Raw genomic sequence first — 21,477 nt, 5'->3', positions numbered from 1 at the left:
TTAAACTAGGTACAAGAATTAAAAGGCTACAATAATTATTACAATGCCAAAAATTTAATTACAACAATACTGGGCCGAGCCCAAATATAATGATCAAAACCATCGGCTAAAAGAGATAGTAGGATAGCCCAGATGAGATGCAGGCCCAACAGTAATGGTAATAGCCCAAAAGAAATACCCAGAAATTTCTTAGTGTTAAGAGTCATTATACATTTGATATACACCCAGTATACGTCTAATGGAAAGTAAAACCATAGTGGCATACCCTTCATGTATACTCAGTATACACCTTACTTAATCACTTCAGTTTCCAGAATCAAAACTAGAATGAAATCCCCAAGAACTTCATTTTCTAACCAAGAACTTTAGACTACTAATTGGTTCTACGACATAGTAAATTTCTGCTAATCAGTGATCTACAACACCTAAAAGGACTACTATATTCACTTATATTCAACTTAAGGTCTTAACACTGATGCACACATAGGTCTAGAGGGGTGTCAAGTTAACAAGTTAAGCAAAGCAAAGTGTTTGAAAATTGCAACTAACACCGCAGCCACTACAGCAAGAACATAGTCACGAATAGAGTGTTCATAGTGATAGGGGGCGAGCAACAACAATGCAAGAAAAGAGCAGAGTAAAGTCATGTCAACCCAAAGCCAAAGAAACAAACAAGGCAAGGCATGAACCCTATGCTAGTTCCCAGTTCCATAAATCAAATTGATAAGGTAAAATGAAGGGGATAAGCTAGTTCTAGGATTTAAGGTTCACAATACTCAATCCTAGGATCAAAATGAAAACAATAGACATGGTTCAGGCTGGAACAAATAACACATAAGATAGTATTCAAATCACCAAGTAAACAGTAAAGGAAATGACCGTCTCAAAATAAGTATCACACTCAGTTCTTCTAAAACAGTTTTGATCTTATTCTAGTCTTCCTCTACTTGGTTTTAATGGCCTATGCCAAGCAAGAAATCTCAAACACACTATGACCCTATATTAGTATAAGAGCATAAGTTACAAAGAGCAATTTTCATGGAAACTACAAATAAGTAGAATACAGGGAAGTATCAGAAATTCAGAGACAAGATCAACCTATAATCTATCCCCAGTCCCTCTTATTTCAATTTTGAGACAAAACCCAAGTTCATTATAACTTTCTTATCATTTATCTTTTTCTAACAGTTCCCAGAAACAAAGTCAACAAATGCACATAAGGTTCAGGGCACTTAAGCTCTTCAAAGATTAACTAGGTAAGCTACAAATCTTTCAAGTTCTCATTTTAAACAAATTCTTAACCTAGACAGTCTCAAAACTCACCAACAGGTTCAAGAAGGTCATTTTTTATATTCACGTACTTAGCAGGATTCGGAAATCTTCGATCACAAAGGTCTCAACTAATCACAAGGATCATTTCAGGATATAGCCAATCTCATAAAACATTAACAGGATTCTCAAATGAGGGTTTATGCTCAGTCTTATTCAGAATTTAAACACAGAAGTCCAACACAAAAGGTAGAAATCAAGTAGGGGTCACACTAGGGTACAAATAGCAGTCAATATAGGATCAACAAGTTCACAGAGATCAGGAGGGAGCTTGAATATATCCTAGGTGTAGATATGAGTCAATTAAAGTTAGCAAGTCACAGATAAAAGGAGGTTCACATGGAAACATTTACAAGTCCAAAAAAGCTTTAAACTGTGACCATAAAGGGTCATAATACTATTCCAAGCACAAAACATCACACTTATTTTGACCAAAGCAAGAAAGAGTAGGAATGACATCCATGTATGTCTGTGGAATTCCCAAACAAGTAACAAAGCAGGTATAAGCAAACAAGTACTCTATTTGTTTTTTAAAGAAACTTTTAGTCTTGGTTTTAGCATGATACTAAGTTAAACAAAGTTCAAATCTTAATCAGACTCACAGCACAGTTTCAAAAGGGCAGTTTTGCCAAGGATCAAGTCTCAAAGAAATCAAGCACACAGAGGGGAAAGAAAAAGAGCATGAGCTGCTACTAAGTTCAAATTTTTTATACTTTCTAGGTTCAGTTTTTGTCTTCTTTACTCTTGTACTTATCCAACCAACAAGAGCACATTAAATCTGCTTATTTATCACTCAAATTCTAAGTAAAGACATAAAACAGTTTTCACGATAATCCAGATGAATGACTAGTAAAAAAAAAAGGCAAGTTATTACAAGATTGAGACTTATACACAATAGTTTAGGAAAATACCCTCCTTCTTTCCATTTTAAGCAGTTTCTAGATAAATATTAGCAACACACACAAGTTTAGGAGTAATCTTTAAGACTGCAAAAAAATTCAACAAATCAAGGAGATTTCAGGACCTTAAGTTACCTTTTCAAAAGATATTAGACTATTAAGAGTGATCCAGGACCAACAAATGATGGAAAGGGGTAAAATTTATCCTCTAAAACTTAGACTTAACAGATTTCTGGAAAAAAAAAAATCAAGCTCTTTTATAAGAAGGCAACCTAAAGCCGTATTAGATTTTGAAAAATCATTTGGGACCAAAAACCATGTCAAACAAGCAAACTAATAGACAAAATCAATCCATGATTAACAGGACAGGATCATTTTCACAACATAATGAACAGAAATCAACAAGAACAAGACTAAATACCAAAATTTCTATTGGAATAGTACCAAGTCTTAACAAAATCAACATAACAAAGCTGGAATCTGAAACAACTTAATACAACAAGACTAAACTCCAAACACAATCATTTATATCTCATCTTTAAGTACCAAAGTTCCAGAACGAAAACAAACAGAACCACAACGTAATTCAGGTCAACTAAATCATATTACAACAATTTAGACATCATCAAAACTACATTATCAACATATTTTATAGCAAAATGATATCCAAATCAGTAATCTAAAATCTCAAAGCACATATCAAAGCAACAATATAGTTATATAAGTACACATTCAAATTGAAATTGAATAAAATAGAAGAGTAGGGATATTACCTCTTGCAAAGGCAACCCAAAGATCAAAATGGAGAGATTGAATCAATGTTCTTTAACAACAACACTCAAAACCTTTTGCAAAGCCCTTTGTTCTTGATTTTTCATAATACAATATAGCATTTTTTAGTAGTGTTTTGTATAGTATAGTAATATATTGTAGTATTTGTATTAATTTGGTAGTATAGGTGTAAAAATAGTAGATTTTTAAGCAAATCAGTGTGAAGAACATAGAACCCTAGCCGTCAAGTAGTGAAATTGAATAAAAATCAGGCCCTTAAAATGTCACAATTCTATTCTATTTATAGTATGCGGAATCAACCTTAGGGATAAAAATGGAAGATTCTCGGTTTTCCAAAAACGAATTTCCCCCCTAAATTCCCAATCCTATATCACAAAATCTAACTTAAATAGGTAAGGAAAAAATAAATACAACAAATCGTACTAATTCGTACTAAAAATCCCTAAATTATCGCGAATCGTACAACAAAAAGGATCGAGTAGTACAAACAAGAATAAATCCAAAAAATACCATACCAACATTAGACGAAATCGAAATGTTGGGAATAAAAAGGACAACACCCGTCCTCAGTAGCAAGAACAAAGACCATTGAGGGATAACAACCTAATCGACATTTTGGCGTGGTGTGATGGCACAAGATGGTTAAGGGTTCTAAGACCCTACCCATGGTATCTCACACCGCCTTGTGTTGCGGTCATTCCTCCCCCAAAGGCCATCGGAGAACACTAGTCACGGCGGCGCTATGGTGACGATTTTAAATAACCCTAGCCGCCCTCAATTTCTCTCAAATGAGAGAGATAACGATGTTAGGGTAAAATGTAAAATGACGTGTCACAAAATATTACGAGGGGGGGGGGGGTAAGTATATTAACTTACTCCCCCTTTTTTAAAAATAATACATACTTTATAAAATATAGTGTATGGTTTAGTTTAATTAGCTTAAAATGTCTTCGTAAAATAATATTTTGATGAAATAAAATTATAATACGTCTCTTTAAAATACGAGCTTCAAAACGAGCCCAATATTGACATACTTCCGAGCAATATTTCAAATATGTAAAAATGTGGCTAAAATGAACCATAATTCACATGTTGTTTTTAATTAACCATTTCCCGAACTAGGCAGAGGGGGATAAAAGTAAAATAACTTGTATTTCTCATAGTTGTCATTTTTTATCAATTAAACGTCATTTTTGCAATTTTCTCGGGATTTTAAAATTTTAAAATAGAACAGAAGTATCCTTACTCCGTCTTTGACTCAAAAAAATTGAAAATTAAAATACGCATCTTATGAGGTAAAAATTAGGTGTCAACAATTGCCCCTTCAGAGTTCGAGGGTGGCAAGGCCATCCTTGAGCTACGAATTTTGGGAAACCTAATTTTTACCGAACAATAGAAACTATAGCCTTCTTTTTGTGCAAAATTCGAAAAGTATGGCCGGACCCTGGTCTCTGGGCTTCCTACATATCTCAGGTTACACGAGAATTCAGGTCGTTTGTATTTCTGACTCTAAGAGGACTAAAAATAAGGAATTTTTAAAAAACAATTATCTCGAGATGTCGCAAGATAATCATAGGAATATGGCCGAGCCTCGAATTTTGAATAGCCTACATATCCCTGTCTTCGGAAATCAGGCCAATTGTAGTTCGACTCGATAGTCCGAAAAGGAATATTTCTTTATGTGGGAATCCCTTTGACTATTTCCGGTGAAAAACCCAACCGGAAGAGGTTTTTAAAAAGATCTATGAGTGCAGTTTCTTGAAGTGATGTTTCAATCTCGGTGTACAAAGCCTGACTCTCGTACACAGTTTTTGACCGGTTGCCCAAGAAGAGTTCCACATTTGCTGAGTCTGGCTCTTTTGCTCCCATCTTGGTAGTCTTTAGCCATCTCCAAATGTTGAGTCCTGCGTGTTAGTGATTTGAAATTTTTATTTTTATCGTAAATGCCATACCTGTGCAGCAGTTTCGCCAAATGCCTTAAAGGGTTAACTTTTTTAGTTTTCATCATTTGTCCGGCTCTTGGCGAATGCTCATCCGTCTTTTCTTCTTTTCCTATAAGTGTGTGCTTTTGTGCGCATATATATTATTTTTCTAAAAACAATTTTTTTTTGACTACTTTAGATAATAATCGCGATACTTCAGTTGGCTCTTTTATCGTCATTTTCAGATGTTTTCATTTGTAACGACCCACCTGGTCATTATAGTGCTTTTGACCTAATTACCCTAGTTGTCCCTTCCCCATGTCGTGTTAGTATGATATATGACTTAATAAATCCATTGAGTTGGGTTTCGCAAGGTTTGAGTGTAATTGAGTCATTCATGGAGAAACTAGTTAAGTTGACGAGTTAGAGTTGACCACGGTCAACGTCGGGTTAGGATGACTCAGTGTCAATGTTTTAAAAGTTCCAACATGCTATTATGATGATTTTGAAGTTGTCCACAAGTTTTGGTGACGTTCCAAAGAGTTTTAGATGGGTTTGGGCTTTGTCGCGCTCGTATTCGGTGTTTTCGCCGGAGGTTTGTGGATAGAAATGGCTCCAAATTGAGTATCGGATCTTTTTTTTCAGTGATTTGTAAACCATTAGATCCGTATCGAAATTACAAAGCTATAGGAAAAAGAATCGACGCGTTTGGCCTCCGGATAAGGGAGTTATGACCATTTTAGTGCGGACCTGTCCAGTAGGGCCGCTATAGCGGGACCGTTGCAGCGGTCTGGAGACTGCCACAGTGGCCAAGCCAGAATCTCCTATTTTAATTCCCCACCTTCGAACCCTTAACCCCAAGACCCCAAATTCAGTTTTCAAGAGAGAAAGAGACAAAATTCATCCCATTCATTGATGAAAGCATCTTGGAGGACTTTGACCGGTATGAGGCGCTTCAGAAATAGAAGGCTCGTGTGGAGTAGTTCGTGGATTCTGTTCCGCATTCGAGATTGTGTTCCATAGATTTCATCCAGATTACATCTCTAGCTTTAAGCTAGTTTGATCGATCAGATCCGAGGGTGAGCTTCTATCCATGCCATGCCACCTGAAGATCTCTCTATCCAGATGTCTATTTTTATTCCAAACATTCTTTGTTATTATATTTGAGATATACTTCATTCTTTAGACATTGATAGTTAGAGTCCTTGTACGATGACTTTCAGATTCTAGGGATGTAATAGTTAGACTTCCGCACTTGTATCATTTATTTATTTTGACTTGGTAGACTATATATTCATTTACATGTTCATTGATTTGTGTTAGTATAAATGATTAAAGAAGTTAAAATTGGCTAGTGATTAAAGGGTTAACGGGTAAGGGTTCGCCTACTAGTGATAGTAAAGTAGGTGCCCGCACGATCGGTAATTTGGGTCGTGGCATCATTCTTCAATGATAATTTCCGTTGGGATCAGGGTCGGGCTATACCATATTCTTGCCAAACCTTCACACCCCAGTCTGGTTTTTGTTTTCGTAAGCAGGATGCTATTAATGAAGGCCATGTTTCCAAGTGCGGAATCATTTTTATTTCTTATGACATCCGCTACCCCTGAAAATTTGGGATCACATCATTTTCACATACTGCCGTGACTGTTGCAAATCTGGTGTCGACTGCATCGTTATCCTCATACGAAGTCTGTGTTATACCAGTTCGGGACTACATCACTTATAGTCAAAAATATCCAAATGAAGACTACACACCAGAGTGCAGTATCATATTACTTTCATGATGACTACTAACTTCTGTATCCAGAATTACAACATTTAGTCATAATATTCAAGTTAACGACTGCATACTCAAGTGTGGGGCCTTTTCTCATGACAACCACTATTCTTGAACCAGAATTACATTAACTTGAGATAAACTGCAGTAGAGACCGCAAATCTTGATGTAATAATCACATTTGTATTTCAACAATTGTGGACATCAACCTCGAAATTATGCTACCTATTTTTGGCTATATATGGACAACGAATACAGCCCCTTCGGTACGAAGTCGTATCACCCAAATCGTCATTTTGAGGAATGAAGCTTACCTCAGCGGCAAGACTGACATGCTCGTTTTTTGACCCTTGGAAGAATACCCACCCGTCGACAGGGTTCACATCTTCCAAAAGGACTAGACTCTTTCGTAGTGAATACGGCAAAACAATGCCGATATTAACTCTTTGTCTTCAAATCTTAGATTGTCTGGATGAAAACTGTAACCACCGTTTGGGCCAGAATTAATTCATCTTTGCTGACATTCACTGTCAACGATCTTAAATTTGATATCAGAATTATGTCACCTGATTCAGGCGAGAACTGTGCTTACCAAATATAAGACGTCTAATCAGTCAATGTATCAAGGCAAGCCATGCGACGTCTAGACCGGGGTCTCAATACTCATGATACAATACGGTTTAGTGGAGACTGGACTTCAGTAAATCGTGGTTATATCCTCCAGTAGTCTTAAAAATTTTCTTTTCTAAAAATTTTTGTGCTCTGCAAAATGAACAAACTCGTCAGTGTGAAACAACTTCATTTAAGGAGAGTTTCATTACCCTTTTGCATGCTCTTCTTTGCCATTTTTCTTGAGATTTCTTCTCCGCTTTTGTTTTGTCGTCGTTGTTGTTGTTTCAAACATCTTTAGCAAACAAGTTAGTGTAAAAATCCTCTCTTGTTTCTTCTTGCATCCACAGAAAAAAAATTCAGTTTCTTATATGGTCGACCGCTCTCCCTGCATATGGACTTCTTCTGTTCACACTTCGGCAGGAAAGAATGCTCGATTTTTGAAAAACCTGTTATTCGCAAAGAGGGAATTTTTTGGGCGATGATTTTGAAAAACATATACATTTGGTAATTTTGAAAATGATATATCGTATACATAGCCTTTTAATGTCATGACATCAGTTACTCGAACAAGGTCTTCTATCACTTCTTCTTCGTCTTGATCTCGACTCGTATTTAAAATTTTCGAATCCCTTTCGAAAATATTGCCCTAGCTTATATATATCTTTGTACCAACTCAAATTTTACTATGTCGAAGAAATTTTTGAGACCCTCTCAAAAATTCTGCCCCAGTGTAAAGATGCTAATCAGTTCGTTCCTTTGAACTGTTATATCAAAAGAATTTTTGAGGTGCTCTCAAAAATTCTGCCCAAGTTTCCATGTGGGGTTACCTTTATATTTCTCTTGCCAAAGCATTTATGAGGTTTCCTGAAGGCTTATTGGGAATTTTATTTGGGATGACCGAGCTCGGAAGAGCGCCTACGTATCCCGTTTCGGGAATCAGGTCGAAACGTAGTTCGGCGTAAATATATTTGAATTTATTGGTGAGACCGAACCCATAAGAGTTCCTACGTATCCCATGTGGGAATCAGGTCATAACGTAGTTCAAAATACATAGTTTTGGATTTTTTGATTTAAAGCGACCGAGCTTGGAAAAGCGCCTATGTATCCCCTTATAAGTATAGGGAATCAGGTCCTTGCGTAGTTCGTACATAATTTTGGATTTTTTTTTCTAAAATGCAAAATTACAAGTAAACGAAATGCAATTAAAACCAACATAAAACTACAAAAAGCTACGAATCTCTGTGTCCATCTCCTTTCTCAAACGTAGTATTTCTTGATGGCGTCTAAATTTATTGCTCTTGGCCACTCTTGACCATCCATTTCAGTGAGGACAACTGCTCCTCCTGATAATACAGATTGGTGGTTTTATTACTGTTCTTGACCTCCTGCTCCTCCTGGCCACTCTACTTTCCTTTGGATTACAGATTGGTGGTTTTATTACTGTTCTTGACCTCTTTGTCGATGCTATGCCGCACTTGCGTACCTTGGTTTCTTAGACTGATGATAGGCCTATCATCACAAGTGAGTTTGCATTTGGTTGAATAATGCATGATTTTATTGTCACTTTCGTTTCCTTGGAAGACTTTGAATATTTGATTTACTGGAATACTATGCAGACTAATGAACTGTACCAACTTGCATCTGTCGCTTTCTGCTTGCTTGTTGCTGGGGTTTGTCTTCCTTTTCTATCTCTGAATTGCGTGCCCATGCACTCTGACTTCCCTTTTTCCTTTTAACTATTCATCCTGATAGCTTTTCAGTTAATCACTTCTCAAACATCTGCTAGTAAGTTTTAGAAAGCATATGCTAGTAAGCACACATGGCTGAATAAAATGGGTTGTTGTATCTTGTAAGTGTAGTGATAAGCTGGGTTTAAGTCTTGTACTGGGTTCTTTTGCTGCTGGAGTAATGATATCAACTACTGATCTGGCTCCGCATACTCTTGAACAGGTTCAATCTTATGTACATTTCATACGCACATTGCAATTGGTCTTAAATCTTCCGTTGTTTGCCAGAGGTCATTTTCTGTCTGCATAGGAATGTACTTCACTGTAAAGAGAAGTGATATTTAGAGAACCTGTAGTTTCTAAAGAACTCCTAGTTTGCCTTAGAAGTCAATTCTTTGGTATAAAGCGGGCACTGAATTGAAGCTAATAGATGATTTTATAACTGCCAATACTAGTTTGGGATTGGAGATATAGTTGAACGATTTATTGGCTACTGTTTGTCATGTTTCTCTTCCTTAGCTGCTGGGATGGCTTCGCGAGCATGCTTAATTAATTAGGCATGAAACTGAAGGACATATGCTACTTAAGGTTTAATAGGCATCATCTTTTTTTGTTGCGCCCTGAATCCTCAGCATCAGTCGCCCTTATAATCTGAGCGAATAATTGCTGCACCAGTTCCAGCAAAAGTTTAGCGTGCTGAATTTGTGGACTTAAGTCTTAACTAGTTCTTAGCTTTTGCTTAGATTTGTAACTGTCATTTCCACAACGTGTCATGGGTCTTGCCTCTTAGGGGTGTTTTCATTTGTTGCAGGTTGAACCAATCCAGAACTTCTTTGCTGCTCTTTTCCTATCCAGCATTGGAATGCTTATCCATGTCCATTTTCTCTGGAATCATATCGATATTTTTCTGGCAGCTGTTATATTGGTCGTCATCATAAAAACTATTGTGGTTGCTGCAGTTGTCAAGGGTTTCGGTTACACCAACAAAGCTGCACTTCTTGTAAGTAGTCCAAACTCTTTGGCCGGAGAGTTTGCTCTAGTGGTAGATATCCCTTTCACCTCTATGAGGTTGGGTTTCGAGTCACCAAGGGGAAAAAGCGGAGAATACCACTGTGGCCCCTGGGCAGGAGGGTTCGGGTGTGTAGGGTTTCCAAATAAAAGAAGTATTCTTGAGAACTGTTTTATGTCTACCGATAGTAGAATGTTGCTTCCTAAATGAAGCAGTTGTTGAAAAGCTGTATTTGTACCTCTAGCTTTGCATTACGAAGTTCTTTTTTGAACGGTATCCCCAGGTTGGAATGTCTCTGGCTCAAATAGGGGAGTTTGCGTTTGTTCTTCTCAGTCGCGCTTCAAATGTTCATCTAATTGAGGTAGTGCTTAGTTAAGTACTCTGCTAAGAAGAAATTAAAAGTTCTCTTCTATTAGTTTGTATGCTCATACGATGTAATGTGTTATTTTAAGTAGCATAGGGAGGAACATCTGTTTAGAAGATTGGGATTGTAAATGATTTTATATATTTCAGGGATAATCCGTGGTTTCTGGTTTCCTTTTGCACTCATGAGGTCCCTATTTTATATAGAGATTGGTTATCTTTACTAGAGAACTGTATCTTGTATATGAGTTTTACACTTTTACATCTACAAAATTACTTACCTTATTGACAAAGGAACATCTGTGTGAAGCATGAAATCAAAATAGATCAAGTAAAATTACTCATAATGCTTTGCTTGTTGCCACTCCTTTACGTAATTTCAATCAAGGTTGCTGCTTCTGAACTGATGCTTTGCTTGTTGTTATGAACTGATGACCTTGAGATGAGTGATGGAATTTGGTCACTGCTGCAGGGTGAAGTGTATATGCTACTTCTGGGAACAACCACACTTAGCCTGGTATGTAAAATGTGTTGCTTTCTCCATTTTTGACAAAAATAGAAATGTGCACTTTTGTGACTTATATTCTCAGTAAGTCTGTTTTGGTTGTTGGCACTGAAGTTAAATGGGTTCTGTGCACTGCAGTCTCTGAGCACACCATACTTTTTGAACATAGCATTAATATGCCTCGATATGTACCTCTCATTTCGGATGCTTTATGTTTCGATGCGTAGCGTCAATCTGTGAAATGTCTGTTTGCATGGGCTGGGATGTAGAAAGTTGACTCATCTGATGAGTGCTTTTTATTTAACTGGCCCATTCAAAAACCTGTTGTTGCATGCTCAATGCTCGTGCCTTTTTGAGGAAAGAGAAGCTGCATCTGAAAGATGCTTCAGACTTGTGGCATTTTTGCATGCTGAATTAAGGGGTTTTCTTTATTCCATTTTAGAAGGGTTGTTAGTGAAAATTCTTGACCAATCTTAGGGGCGTTGATAGTTGATACTATTGTCTGCTGTACATTTGTGTGGCTAAATTCAAGGTGAGTTAGCTGTGGACCGATGTATTTGCAGAAAAGGGGCATTAGAAGTTTCTACACGAGAATGAGAATTTTTTTGTAGATGACATAATCTATTTTCCCTCGGTTCTAGCCCAAACAAATAAAAGGGTTCCCACTTCAGTTTATTGAGGTCAAATATATAAAGTGAAAGGAAAGAACAAAAGTATAATGTGAGAGTATCATTAAGTTGTATATCTAAAAGGGCTTACCAAAGCTAGTTTGGGCTTGGGTCTTACACGTCCCATATCCTGCTTTACTTAATAGGAAAATTTACGTGTTATAGCTACTTTTAGTACATAATTAGTGATATTAACTATCTTTTGTTTTAATTACTAATAATAACTAAATACTTTTTGAATTTAACTAATATAGCTACACAATAATTTTCAGTTACTGGTGCACAAATACACCTAAAATTTAGCACTCTCAATCTCATATCCCCCTTTTAATGGTAACAATATTAATCACTTAATATATATTATCATTCTCTCTCCTTTTTCATAAATTTTTGACATTTTCTATTCTCACTCACTACCCATTTCAGATTTTTCATTTCTCAAATCCCTAAAAAAATTCTCTCTCTCCTTCTATCAACCACCACCACGACGGGTGGCGGCCGCCCCTCTCTCAAATTTTTTTTGGTTTCCATGATTTCAAGCTTTGTGGACAAATTAAACATAAGAAGGCAATTAATCTTTCCATTTTTTTTTATGTGAATGACGTTCCAACTAGAATGATCATTCATTATGGTTGACGGCTTATCTCCCATTGTGGGCAAGTTGTAGCTGTAAATGCCAAGACTTTTGGGCTGTGGATCAGTGCCCATAAATTTGGACCAAGTGGATTTGCTCTGTGGCTGGGATTTATTTAGTGGTCTAGGGTTTTGAGAAGATGAAAAATATATGTATTTGTGTATGTTCTATGATATAGCTACCAATTATTGTGGTTGGTGGTGTATTTATGTAAGTTTTTCTATATTTTTGTGTATTTTGTTCAAATTAATTTTATCAATTCATCTAGTTTCAAATACATGAGTGACGAAAATACATTGTAAGTTTTCTATATATTTGTGTATTTTGTTCAAATTAATCCATCAAATACATGTGTGATGCAAATTGTTACTCACACAAATACATGAGATTTAATATAAAAATACATGGGGTTTGATTGGTAACTTCAAATACATTGGTTATGCTATCAAATACATGTGTAAATTAAAACAAAATTAATATTGAAAACTTCAAATACATTACCGCTAAAATACATGGGTGATGCAAATTGTTAATCACACAAATACATGAGATTTAATATAAAATATATGGGGTTTGATTGAAAACTTCAAATACATTAGTTATGCTATCAAATACATGGGTAAATCAAGAACGAAATCAATATTGAAAACTTCAAATATATTGGCTGTTGAATGTTTTCAAATTTTGAATTTTTGATTTTTTATGTTTGAATGTTGAAGATTGGATGGAGGAATAGAAAATGGTTATGGAAAGGTAATCTAAAATCTGATTTTGTGGAAGGATATGGTAAAAAATACCAATTAATAGCTAATTAATTGATCCCACTGTTATGGCCTTAAATCAAGGGATATGTTTTATTTTTTTACTGTGTTACTATGTATTTATAAGCATCAAATACATCCGAAAAAATACCTTAATTTGGGAAAACATAGCTACAAATGGTAATTTTTAAAAGATAGCTATAAATGATAGGAAACTACCAAAAGATAGTCATTTTGTTAATTTTACCTACTTAATAAGCTCCGTTGTCTACAAAAGTAGCCCAGGTTTCTTAGTATGCTTAGTTTGCTAGTCCATTCTGGAAGTCTCAATTTTGGATCTTTCCCCGTTTGTCATTATGTTGCTGCTGGTTATTATCTTTGAATTGCCTGGTCCAGATTTCTGTAAGCTAACCTCAAACTAGCACTGATGAGCCTCTACATGGGCTGTTCCATTTATTGTGGTGGGGAGGACAATAATTTGAGTAACTGTTATATTTTATGAAACAATTATTTTTGCTCACTCCAACACATTTCTGCAGGTTACAACACCGTTGCTATTCAAGCTAATTCCTGCTGTTGTGCACCTTGGAGTTCTACTGCGATGGTTTTCCCCTGATATACCAAATGAGGTAGCTCTTTCCTTAATTATAGCTGATTCTCTCTCAGTTTTATCAGCCTGCACACTTTTAATGGTTTTTCTCGGAATACTCGGGTTGGCTAAAAGTTTTGAGGTATCTTCAAAATGATTTTTTTTTTATCCCAGATTGGATCTAAAGGAGATATCATGCGTCAAGACAGTTCTAAGCGTATTACTGTGCTGATCCAAGGCCCTCATGATTCATGATAATAAATAGAAACATGAACCAGTAAAGCGATTCTCACACTTTACCTGATGGCGTTCTTATGCTGGGCGACAGGTGCCCAAGAGCGCAAAGGCTGTCGATTGATTGGACTGGACGATTGCTCATCATGAAGGTCCTTTTATGCGCCAACATCTGATGGTTTTCTTTGATATGTTGGAAGCTTGTCAGCCATATGCAGAGCGGTGTATAGATCTGTCTGCTAACATTTTTTCTGGCATTTGTTTCAGGTGTGGTGTTATTCAGTGGACTACTCTGTACAACCTCGTTCATTTGTATTTTATTTGTTTATATTCTTTAGTCTCTAGTTTGAGTTTGTGGAATTGGTTTCTAAATCAGGCCTCTTAAAGTTTCAAGTAGACAAGTGTAAATAGCTGATAGGACATACTATTATAGTGTTTAGCGTATGAAGTCTACTGTATACGGCTGATATATGATCTCCATTCGTTTCACTCAATTCATTGATTTTCTGCAAGTTTGTTTTTTGTGCGTACACAAATCATCTGTTTGCAAAAAAGATCTGTCAATTCTTTGCATATTGAGTCTTTGTGGGTAACAGAGATTTGTAGTACTTTTTAGAAATATACGACAAAAGTTATGATGGAAATGTTGCTGCCTGATTGATTACTAAAACCAGTTTGTCCATAGATATTGGTTCCAAAATTTGATATTAATTTTGGAGATTATTTCAGATAACTTCAAACTTGAAATGTAGTATTTGAAGTTTAAAGATTCAAAGACGATTTCAGCTTCTAGGTATCCTTTTCAACTAAAACTTTAAGTACTATTTCTGTTTATGTAGCAACATTTCATTTTTAGAAAGAATGATGACTTTAAATTTTGAAATAACGACAACTGGGTTTTTTTTTTTTTGGGGGGGGGGGGGGGGGGGCAAGATGTACACATATACCTTACCCAAATCTTTATGGTAGCATATAACTTAAAACTCTGAACTTAAATTTTTTATTTAACTCTTAATGAGAAGGTTTTTCAGTGCCACAAATATTATGACATGATAAGGATCACAAGTTTTTAAAGTTTATTGCTATACCAGTATTATGACATTTAAAATCACAAATTTCATGATAAGTTAATTTGTTTTCTTGAACTTTGTATTATTTAAACTTTGCTGCAGAAAATGAAATGGAAGGAATACCTTTTTTCAAATCTTAACGGCCCAAACACCTACTAGGAAGCAGGTGATAGTCGATCCTGAAGTGTTCATTGAATCTGGATGTCAAAGTAGATTAACGTGGTTCGCCCTTCTCCGACCTCACACATTGAGGAAACTGACTGCTTGTTTGGATGATAGTTACTTAACGTTTCATAATATATTACTCCCTCCTTTTCATAACAAGTGATGTTTTTAGCTTATGCACACTCCTTAAATGTTTTTACTAACTTACGTCTAATTAAATTTTAGTTACCTCTTTCCTAGAAAAGCTATTTAATGATTCTTGATTATGTAGGTAAGGATAATTTTGGAAGAATAAGATCAATTTCTTCTTGAAATCCTAAAGCATGCATCACTTATTTTTAAATAAAATAAAAAACCTAAAATACCATTCATTTAGAAGCGGAAGAAGTATATTGTATCCTACTATTTTGATGAATATAATGTTCAGATAGATTATATTGTTTTTCATCATTTCATAATGTCATGCACCAACAATACCAAGTGCAAAAACTTACAATATTATAAAAGAAATAATAGTTTAGGGGTAGAGTCAGCATATAAGAAAGTAGAGTAAATGTTACACCTTGTAGTTTTGTGCATTGAGATTCGTAGTACGTTGGTGTCTCAATTTTGGACACCGGGACTTATTTCAAGGATATATGAGGTTGAACATGCTTAACTTGTGTTTATAAGGGCTTAAACTCATGTTTTGGCAAGTTATAGAAGGATTGGAGAATAAGTGAATTGAAGCGGGAAGGTTCGTCAAAAGCTGTTTTTGGAAAATATGATAAATGGGTCGTTTAAGTGAGATATGGTCTGTATTTTGAGATATGGACCGTATTTAAGGATATCAAAATTTAACAGAGGAACAAAAAATTTAGGTGGTATTATACGACCAAATTATATGGACAGTATAATGTTATACAACCAGCAAGTTGGCCGTATAATGTTATACGACCAAGTTATACGACCAGTATAATCAATGTCGGTGGAATTTTCCAGAATTTAAGTATGATGACCTCTCTTCATTTTTGTCATTTTAAACACACTCCCAAGTTCAATAGAGCTCTAGAAACCTCTCCAAACATATTCCAACTTTTCTCCAAGCCAAAATAACGGATCAAAGTGAAGATCAAAGAACTTAGGGTTACAAAGTGAGATTTAAACTTGATCCTTCTTCTTGTAAAAGCTTTGAAGGGTAATTTTAAGATGAAGTGACTTTGGAAATTGAAGTGTTCTTGAATACTGAGGTAAGATTTCATCTTAATTATGTATTTATGAATTTATTTGGTAACAATGTTAAGATTTGAGGAAATGAAATTGTACAAAAATTTCAAATATGCATTTGATGATATTTTGAGTGATAATATAACTCAGGCTATAATTATTAGCATGTTTTGAGCATGATCTTGTTTTGAGGGGTCACAATGATGTTGAAGAAGTGTGGTATACAAGTGTATAAGAGTTGTGTCAAAGTTATTGTTATGGATTGATTAGAAAAGGGAGTTGTGGGATGGAATTGAGTGTTTGTTGTATTGTTGTTTTGGGAGTTGTTTAAAAAATTGGTGGAAGTAGGAGATGTGAAGGAAATGCTACCCAAGTTTCGTTAGATCATTTAATAGTTTATTTTGATCTTATAAGCGTTCGATGACTTACCCTTAGTGTGAATCCTCTTGAATGTAGATTTACAATCTCAGGAGGATAGACGTTAGGTAGTTAAGGAATCGATAAGGTATGTTAAGGCTGTCCCTTTCTTTCTTATGGCATGATCACATTGATACGAACGTATACAAATGTCCTCTATTTTTACTTCATTCCAAAAATGCTAGAAGCTTATGTTCTTGATTCTCATATGATATTATTGATCATTGTCTCATGATTATTGATTATTGATCTTGTTTATTGATTATCGATCTTGTTTATTGATATTGATCTCATCTTACGATTATTGTTCTTTCAAGGTGAGATATGATAATGATGATAGTTCCATAATGATAATCGGAGGTTATCGACCTTACGTCACTCCGATAAAGTTATAGATTTTATTTGGGCTCACATGTATGCTTTATATATATGTATGTATTTTCTCACACCGAGCAATGCTATAGTCGGTCGGGTAGGCACGTAGATGTGCACACCACTGCAGTGGGCAGGTGATGATGTTACCCCGAACGCGGGATATTGATGATGATGATAACACCGAGACTATATGGCCGGGTACAGTACTATATATGTATATATGATTATTTTTTAAAGCTAAGCATGCATGACATCCGCCTTTAGAGGCATCCAGATGTACAGGTTATTTCTCTTATCTCATGTTTTTTTCATATGCTTATTATGTTGTTATTCATGCCTTACATACTCAGTACTCACTCGTACTGACGTTTTTTTTGTGGACGCTGCGTTCATGCCCACAAGTGGACAGGGAGACCCACCAAACCCATAGGCCACTTTATCAGCGATTGTGCAGGAGTGCTCCGCTTGTTCCAGAGCTACAGTTCAGCTGGTACTATTCTTTTGTGTATATATGGGCATGGCGGGGTCCTGTCCCGTCCTTATGATGTTATTCACTCTATATAGAGGCTCGTAGACAGAATGTATATAGTTAGATGTTCTATAGCCTCATAGGTTCATATTTTGTATATCATTTCTAGCAGCCTTGTCGGCTTGTATATATGGGCGTAGTTGATGGTGATTATATAGATGTGCATATATCTCTTGGACTTGTGTCTCTTACAGATTATGACAGTTACGAGTTAGCCATGTGGCCCACTTAGATATGATTATGAGACGTATGTCATGAGGTGCTCGGTAGGTTAGCTCTGGGTGCCCGTCATGGACCTCTGGTTGGGTCGTGACAAAAGTGGTATCAGAGCAGTTCATCCTAGGGTTTGTCTATGAGCCATGTCCAGAAGAGTTTTGTTTATAGGTGTGAAGCACGCCATACATATAAACAGGAGGCTGTAGGACATTTAGGAACGATCGACCTTTCTTTCTCATCTTAGATCGTGCGAAAGAGCCATGTTATAAGGACTCTCCTTTTCTGACAGTATGTTATGATTTCAGCGATGCCTGTGAAGAGAAACACTCCAGTGACCCAGAAGGGCAAGTCAGTGACAGGTAAGAGAACTGGACGGGTGCTGCTTAGAGATGTGAAGGAGGGCGAGTCCCAGAATGAGGTTCCATCTCGGTTCTCTCACACTCCGACCGCTCCAGAGGAGCATAGAGGAGCTCCAGTTCCAGCATCCCCCAGTTTCTCCACCGGATGCCTTAGCCTAGGAGATGAGAGAGGCTATTCAGTTATTGGCCCAGTTAGTAGCCGCTCAGGCCTAGCGGGGTACAGGTCATAGTGATAGGACTGTTAATGCCAGAGTTTGTGATTTCATTAATCTAGACCCTCCAAAATTCTTTAGGTCGAAACCAGATGAGGACCCGCAAAACTTTATAGATGGGATGGTGAGGACATTGCGGGTAATGCATGCTTCAGGTATTAAGTCGGTAGAGTTGGCCTCTTACAGATTACGGGAAGTTGTTGTTCATTGGTATAATACCTGAATCTCTTCTAGAGGGGTTAACGCACCTCCATCTGTGTGGAAAGAGTTTGTAGATTCTTTCCATCGACATTATTTGCCGCCAGAGATTCGACGGGCCAGAGCTAATAGGTTCCTGGACCTTAGACAGCGGAACACGAATGCTTGGGAGTATAGCCTTCGTTTTAATTCACTGGCTAGGTATGCTCCAGCTATGGTATCATAAATGGGAGATCGTGTTCACCGGTTTGTGTGTGAATTGGGACCCCATTTGATTGATGATTGTTTGACGGCCTCACTTCAGCAAGGTATGATATCTCCTGCATTTAGGCGCATGCTCAGAATCTTTAGGAGCAGCTGCGGAGGGTTGAGCGTGAGCATGATAGGGGTTATTGTAAGAGAGCCAGATCCTCAGGTGTTGTTAGTGAGTACAGAGGGGGTCAGAGACAGCAGTATTCTAGGCACTCAGGCCATTTAGCGGCTAGTGCACCTCCACAATTTGCAGGCCATAGATTTGATCGACCTATTCATTCTAGACCAGGTTAGAGTTCCAAAGACTCGGGTTCTCAGTATAGGGCTGGTTCAGGCCAGATGAGGCCACCTTTACCACGATGTACTCAGTGTGGTAGGCTACATTCGGGACAGTGCCGCTTGGGTTCAAATGCTTGTTATGCCTGCGGTCAGACAGGTCATATGATGCTAACTGTCCATCGAGAGGTGGTAGAGGTATAGTTTAGCCTACAGGATCAGCAGCAGGTTCTTCATCATCTGTACGCCCTTTGGTTAAAAGCTCATAGACATCAGCAGGCCATAGTAGAGGTAGAGAGGGAGCATCCAGTTCGAGACAGTGCCGCTTGGGTTCAAATGCTTGTTATGCCTGCGGTCAGACAGGTCATATGATGCTAACTGTCCATCGAGAGGTGGTAGAGGTATAGTTTAGCCTACAGGATCAGCAGCAGGTTCTTCATCATCTGTACGCCCTTTGGTTAAAAGCTCATAGACATCAGCAGGCCATAGTAGAGGTAGAGAGGGAGCATCCAGTCCTCAGAACCGTATTTATGCATTGGCTGGATGACAGGATCTTGAGTCTTCGCCCGATGTTGTTACAGGTATATTTTTAGTATCTTCTCATGACGTATATGCATTGATTGATCCAGGTTATACATTGTCGTATGTTACTCCTCGTATCGCTGGTCAGTTTGGGGTGAAACCTGAGTCGATTAAACCTTTGGAAGTGTTTACACCCAATTGTGACCCAGTGATAGCTAGACGGGAATATAGAAATTGTGTGGTTATAGTCTGTGACCGTCATACCCTGGCAGATTTGATTGAGCTAAGTGTGGTAGATTTTGATGTTATTATGGGTATGGGTTGGTTGGCCTCTTGTTATGCTAATGTTGATTGCAGAACGAATGTGGTTCGATTTCAGATTCCAGGAGAACTAGTGTTGAAGTGGAAGGGTAATACAGCATCCCCGAGAGGTAGGTTTATTTCCTATCTCAAAGAAAGGAAGATGATACTAAAGGTTGCATTTACCACCTAGTCCGGGTTTAGGATACAGAAGCGACGTCGCCGACTCTTCAATTCGTTCCAGTGGTTAATGAATTTCCAGATGTATTCTCGAACGAGCTACCAAGTCTCCCACCAGAGCAGGAGATTTACTACCAGATACTAGCCAATACCTATTCCTCCTTACAGAATGGTATCTGTTGAAGAAGCAACTGAAGGATTTGCTTGAGAAAGGGTTTATCAGGCCTAACTCATCACCGTAGGGAGCACCTGTATTGTTTGTAAGAAAGAATGATGGTTCGTTACGGATGTGTATCGACTACAGGCAGCCGAATAAAGTTACAATAAAGAACAAATATCCACTTCCAAGAGTTGATGATTTGTTTGATCAGTTAGAGGGTGCCAAATGGTTCTCAAAGATAGACTTAAGATTCGGATATCACCAGGTGAGAGTTAGAGAGAAAGACATTCCAAAGACAGCCTTCAGAACCAGATATGATCATTTTGAATTTTGTGTAATGTCATTTGGGTTGACAAATGCACCGACAGTATTTATGGATCTGATGAATAGTGTATTTAGACCCTTCTTGGATTTGTTTGTGATTGTGTTTATTGATGATATTCTAGTATACTCTAGATCAGAGGCAGAGCATGCAGACCATTTACGTGTTGTTCTTAATGTTCTCCAAGATCGGAAGCTATTTGCAAAGTTCTCTAAATGTATGTTTTGGTTGAATTCTTTAACTTTTCTGGGGCACATCATTTCAATTGATGGTATTCGGGTGGATACCCAAAATATTGAAGCTGCAAAGACTTGGCCGAGACCTACCATGCCTATGAATATTCATAGTTTTTTGGGTTTGGCAGGTTATTACAGGAGATTTGTAAAGGGGTTTTCTTTTATTTCTGTACCATTAACGAAGCTGACTCAGAAATCGGCTAAGTTTCAATGGATGGATGCTTGTGAGCACAATTTTCAGGAGTTGAAGAACATATTGACTTCGGCCCCAGTTCTGACACTTCCAGAAGGATCGGAAGGCTATGTTATCTATTGTGATGCCTCAGGTGTTGGGTTAGGTTGTGTGTTGATGCATCACGGTAAAGTTATTGCTTATGCTTCAAGGCAGTTGCGAAAATACTAGAAACACTACCCGATCCATGATCTAGAGTTGGTTGCGGTGATTCATGCATTGAAGATGTGGAGGCACTATTTGTATGACGTCCATGTTGACATCTATACAGACCATAAGAGTCTCCAGTATATTTTTAAGCAGCAAGAGTTAAATTTCATCAAAGGCGATGGTTGGAGCTATTGAAAGATTATGATGTTAGCATTCTGTATCATCCTGGAAAGGCGTAGTAGCTGATGGTGTTAGCCGTAGATCCATGGGTAGCTT

General features: G+C 37.2%; 1 protein-coding gene across 1 annotated transcript; it reads left to right on the top strand.

The window, feature by feature from the left end:
- Positions 1 to 8,684: 8,684 nt before the first annotated feature.
- Positions 8,685 to 14,258, top strand: LOC132639562 (K(+) efflux antiporter 4-like; the record flags this gene model as incomplete). Its single annotated transcript, XM_060356000.1, has 8 exons — positions 8,685 to 8,855; positions 8,951 to 9,004; positions 9,189 to 9,284; positions 9,873 to 10,061; positions 10,354 to 10,431; positions 10,906 to 10,950; positions 13,541 to 13,630; positions 13,765 to 14,258. Coding segments are annotated over 8 exons (804 nt in total), but the record flags the coding sequence as incomplete, so codon positions are not given.
- Between the last annotated feature and the right edge of the window lie 7,219 nt (positions 14,259 to 21,477).

Source organism: Lycium barbarum, chromosome 5 (assembly GCF_019175385.1).
Source record: "Lycium barbarum isolate Lr01 chromosome 5, ASM1917538v2, whole genome shotgun sequence".
Taxonomy (NCBI): Eukaryota; Viridiplantae; Streptophyta; class Magnoliopsida; order Solanales; family Solanaceae; genus Lycium; species Lycium barbarum.
The sequence above is the reverse complement of the archived record's forward strand: the minus strand, read 5'-3'. Positions and strand labels throughout refer to the sequence as shown.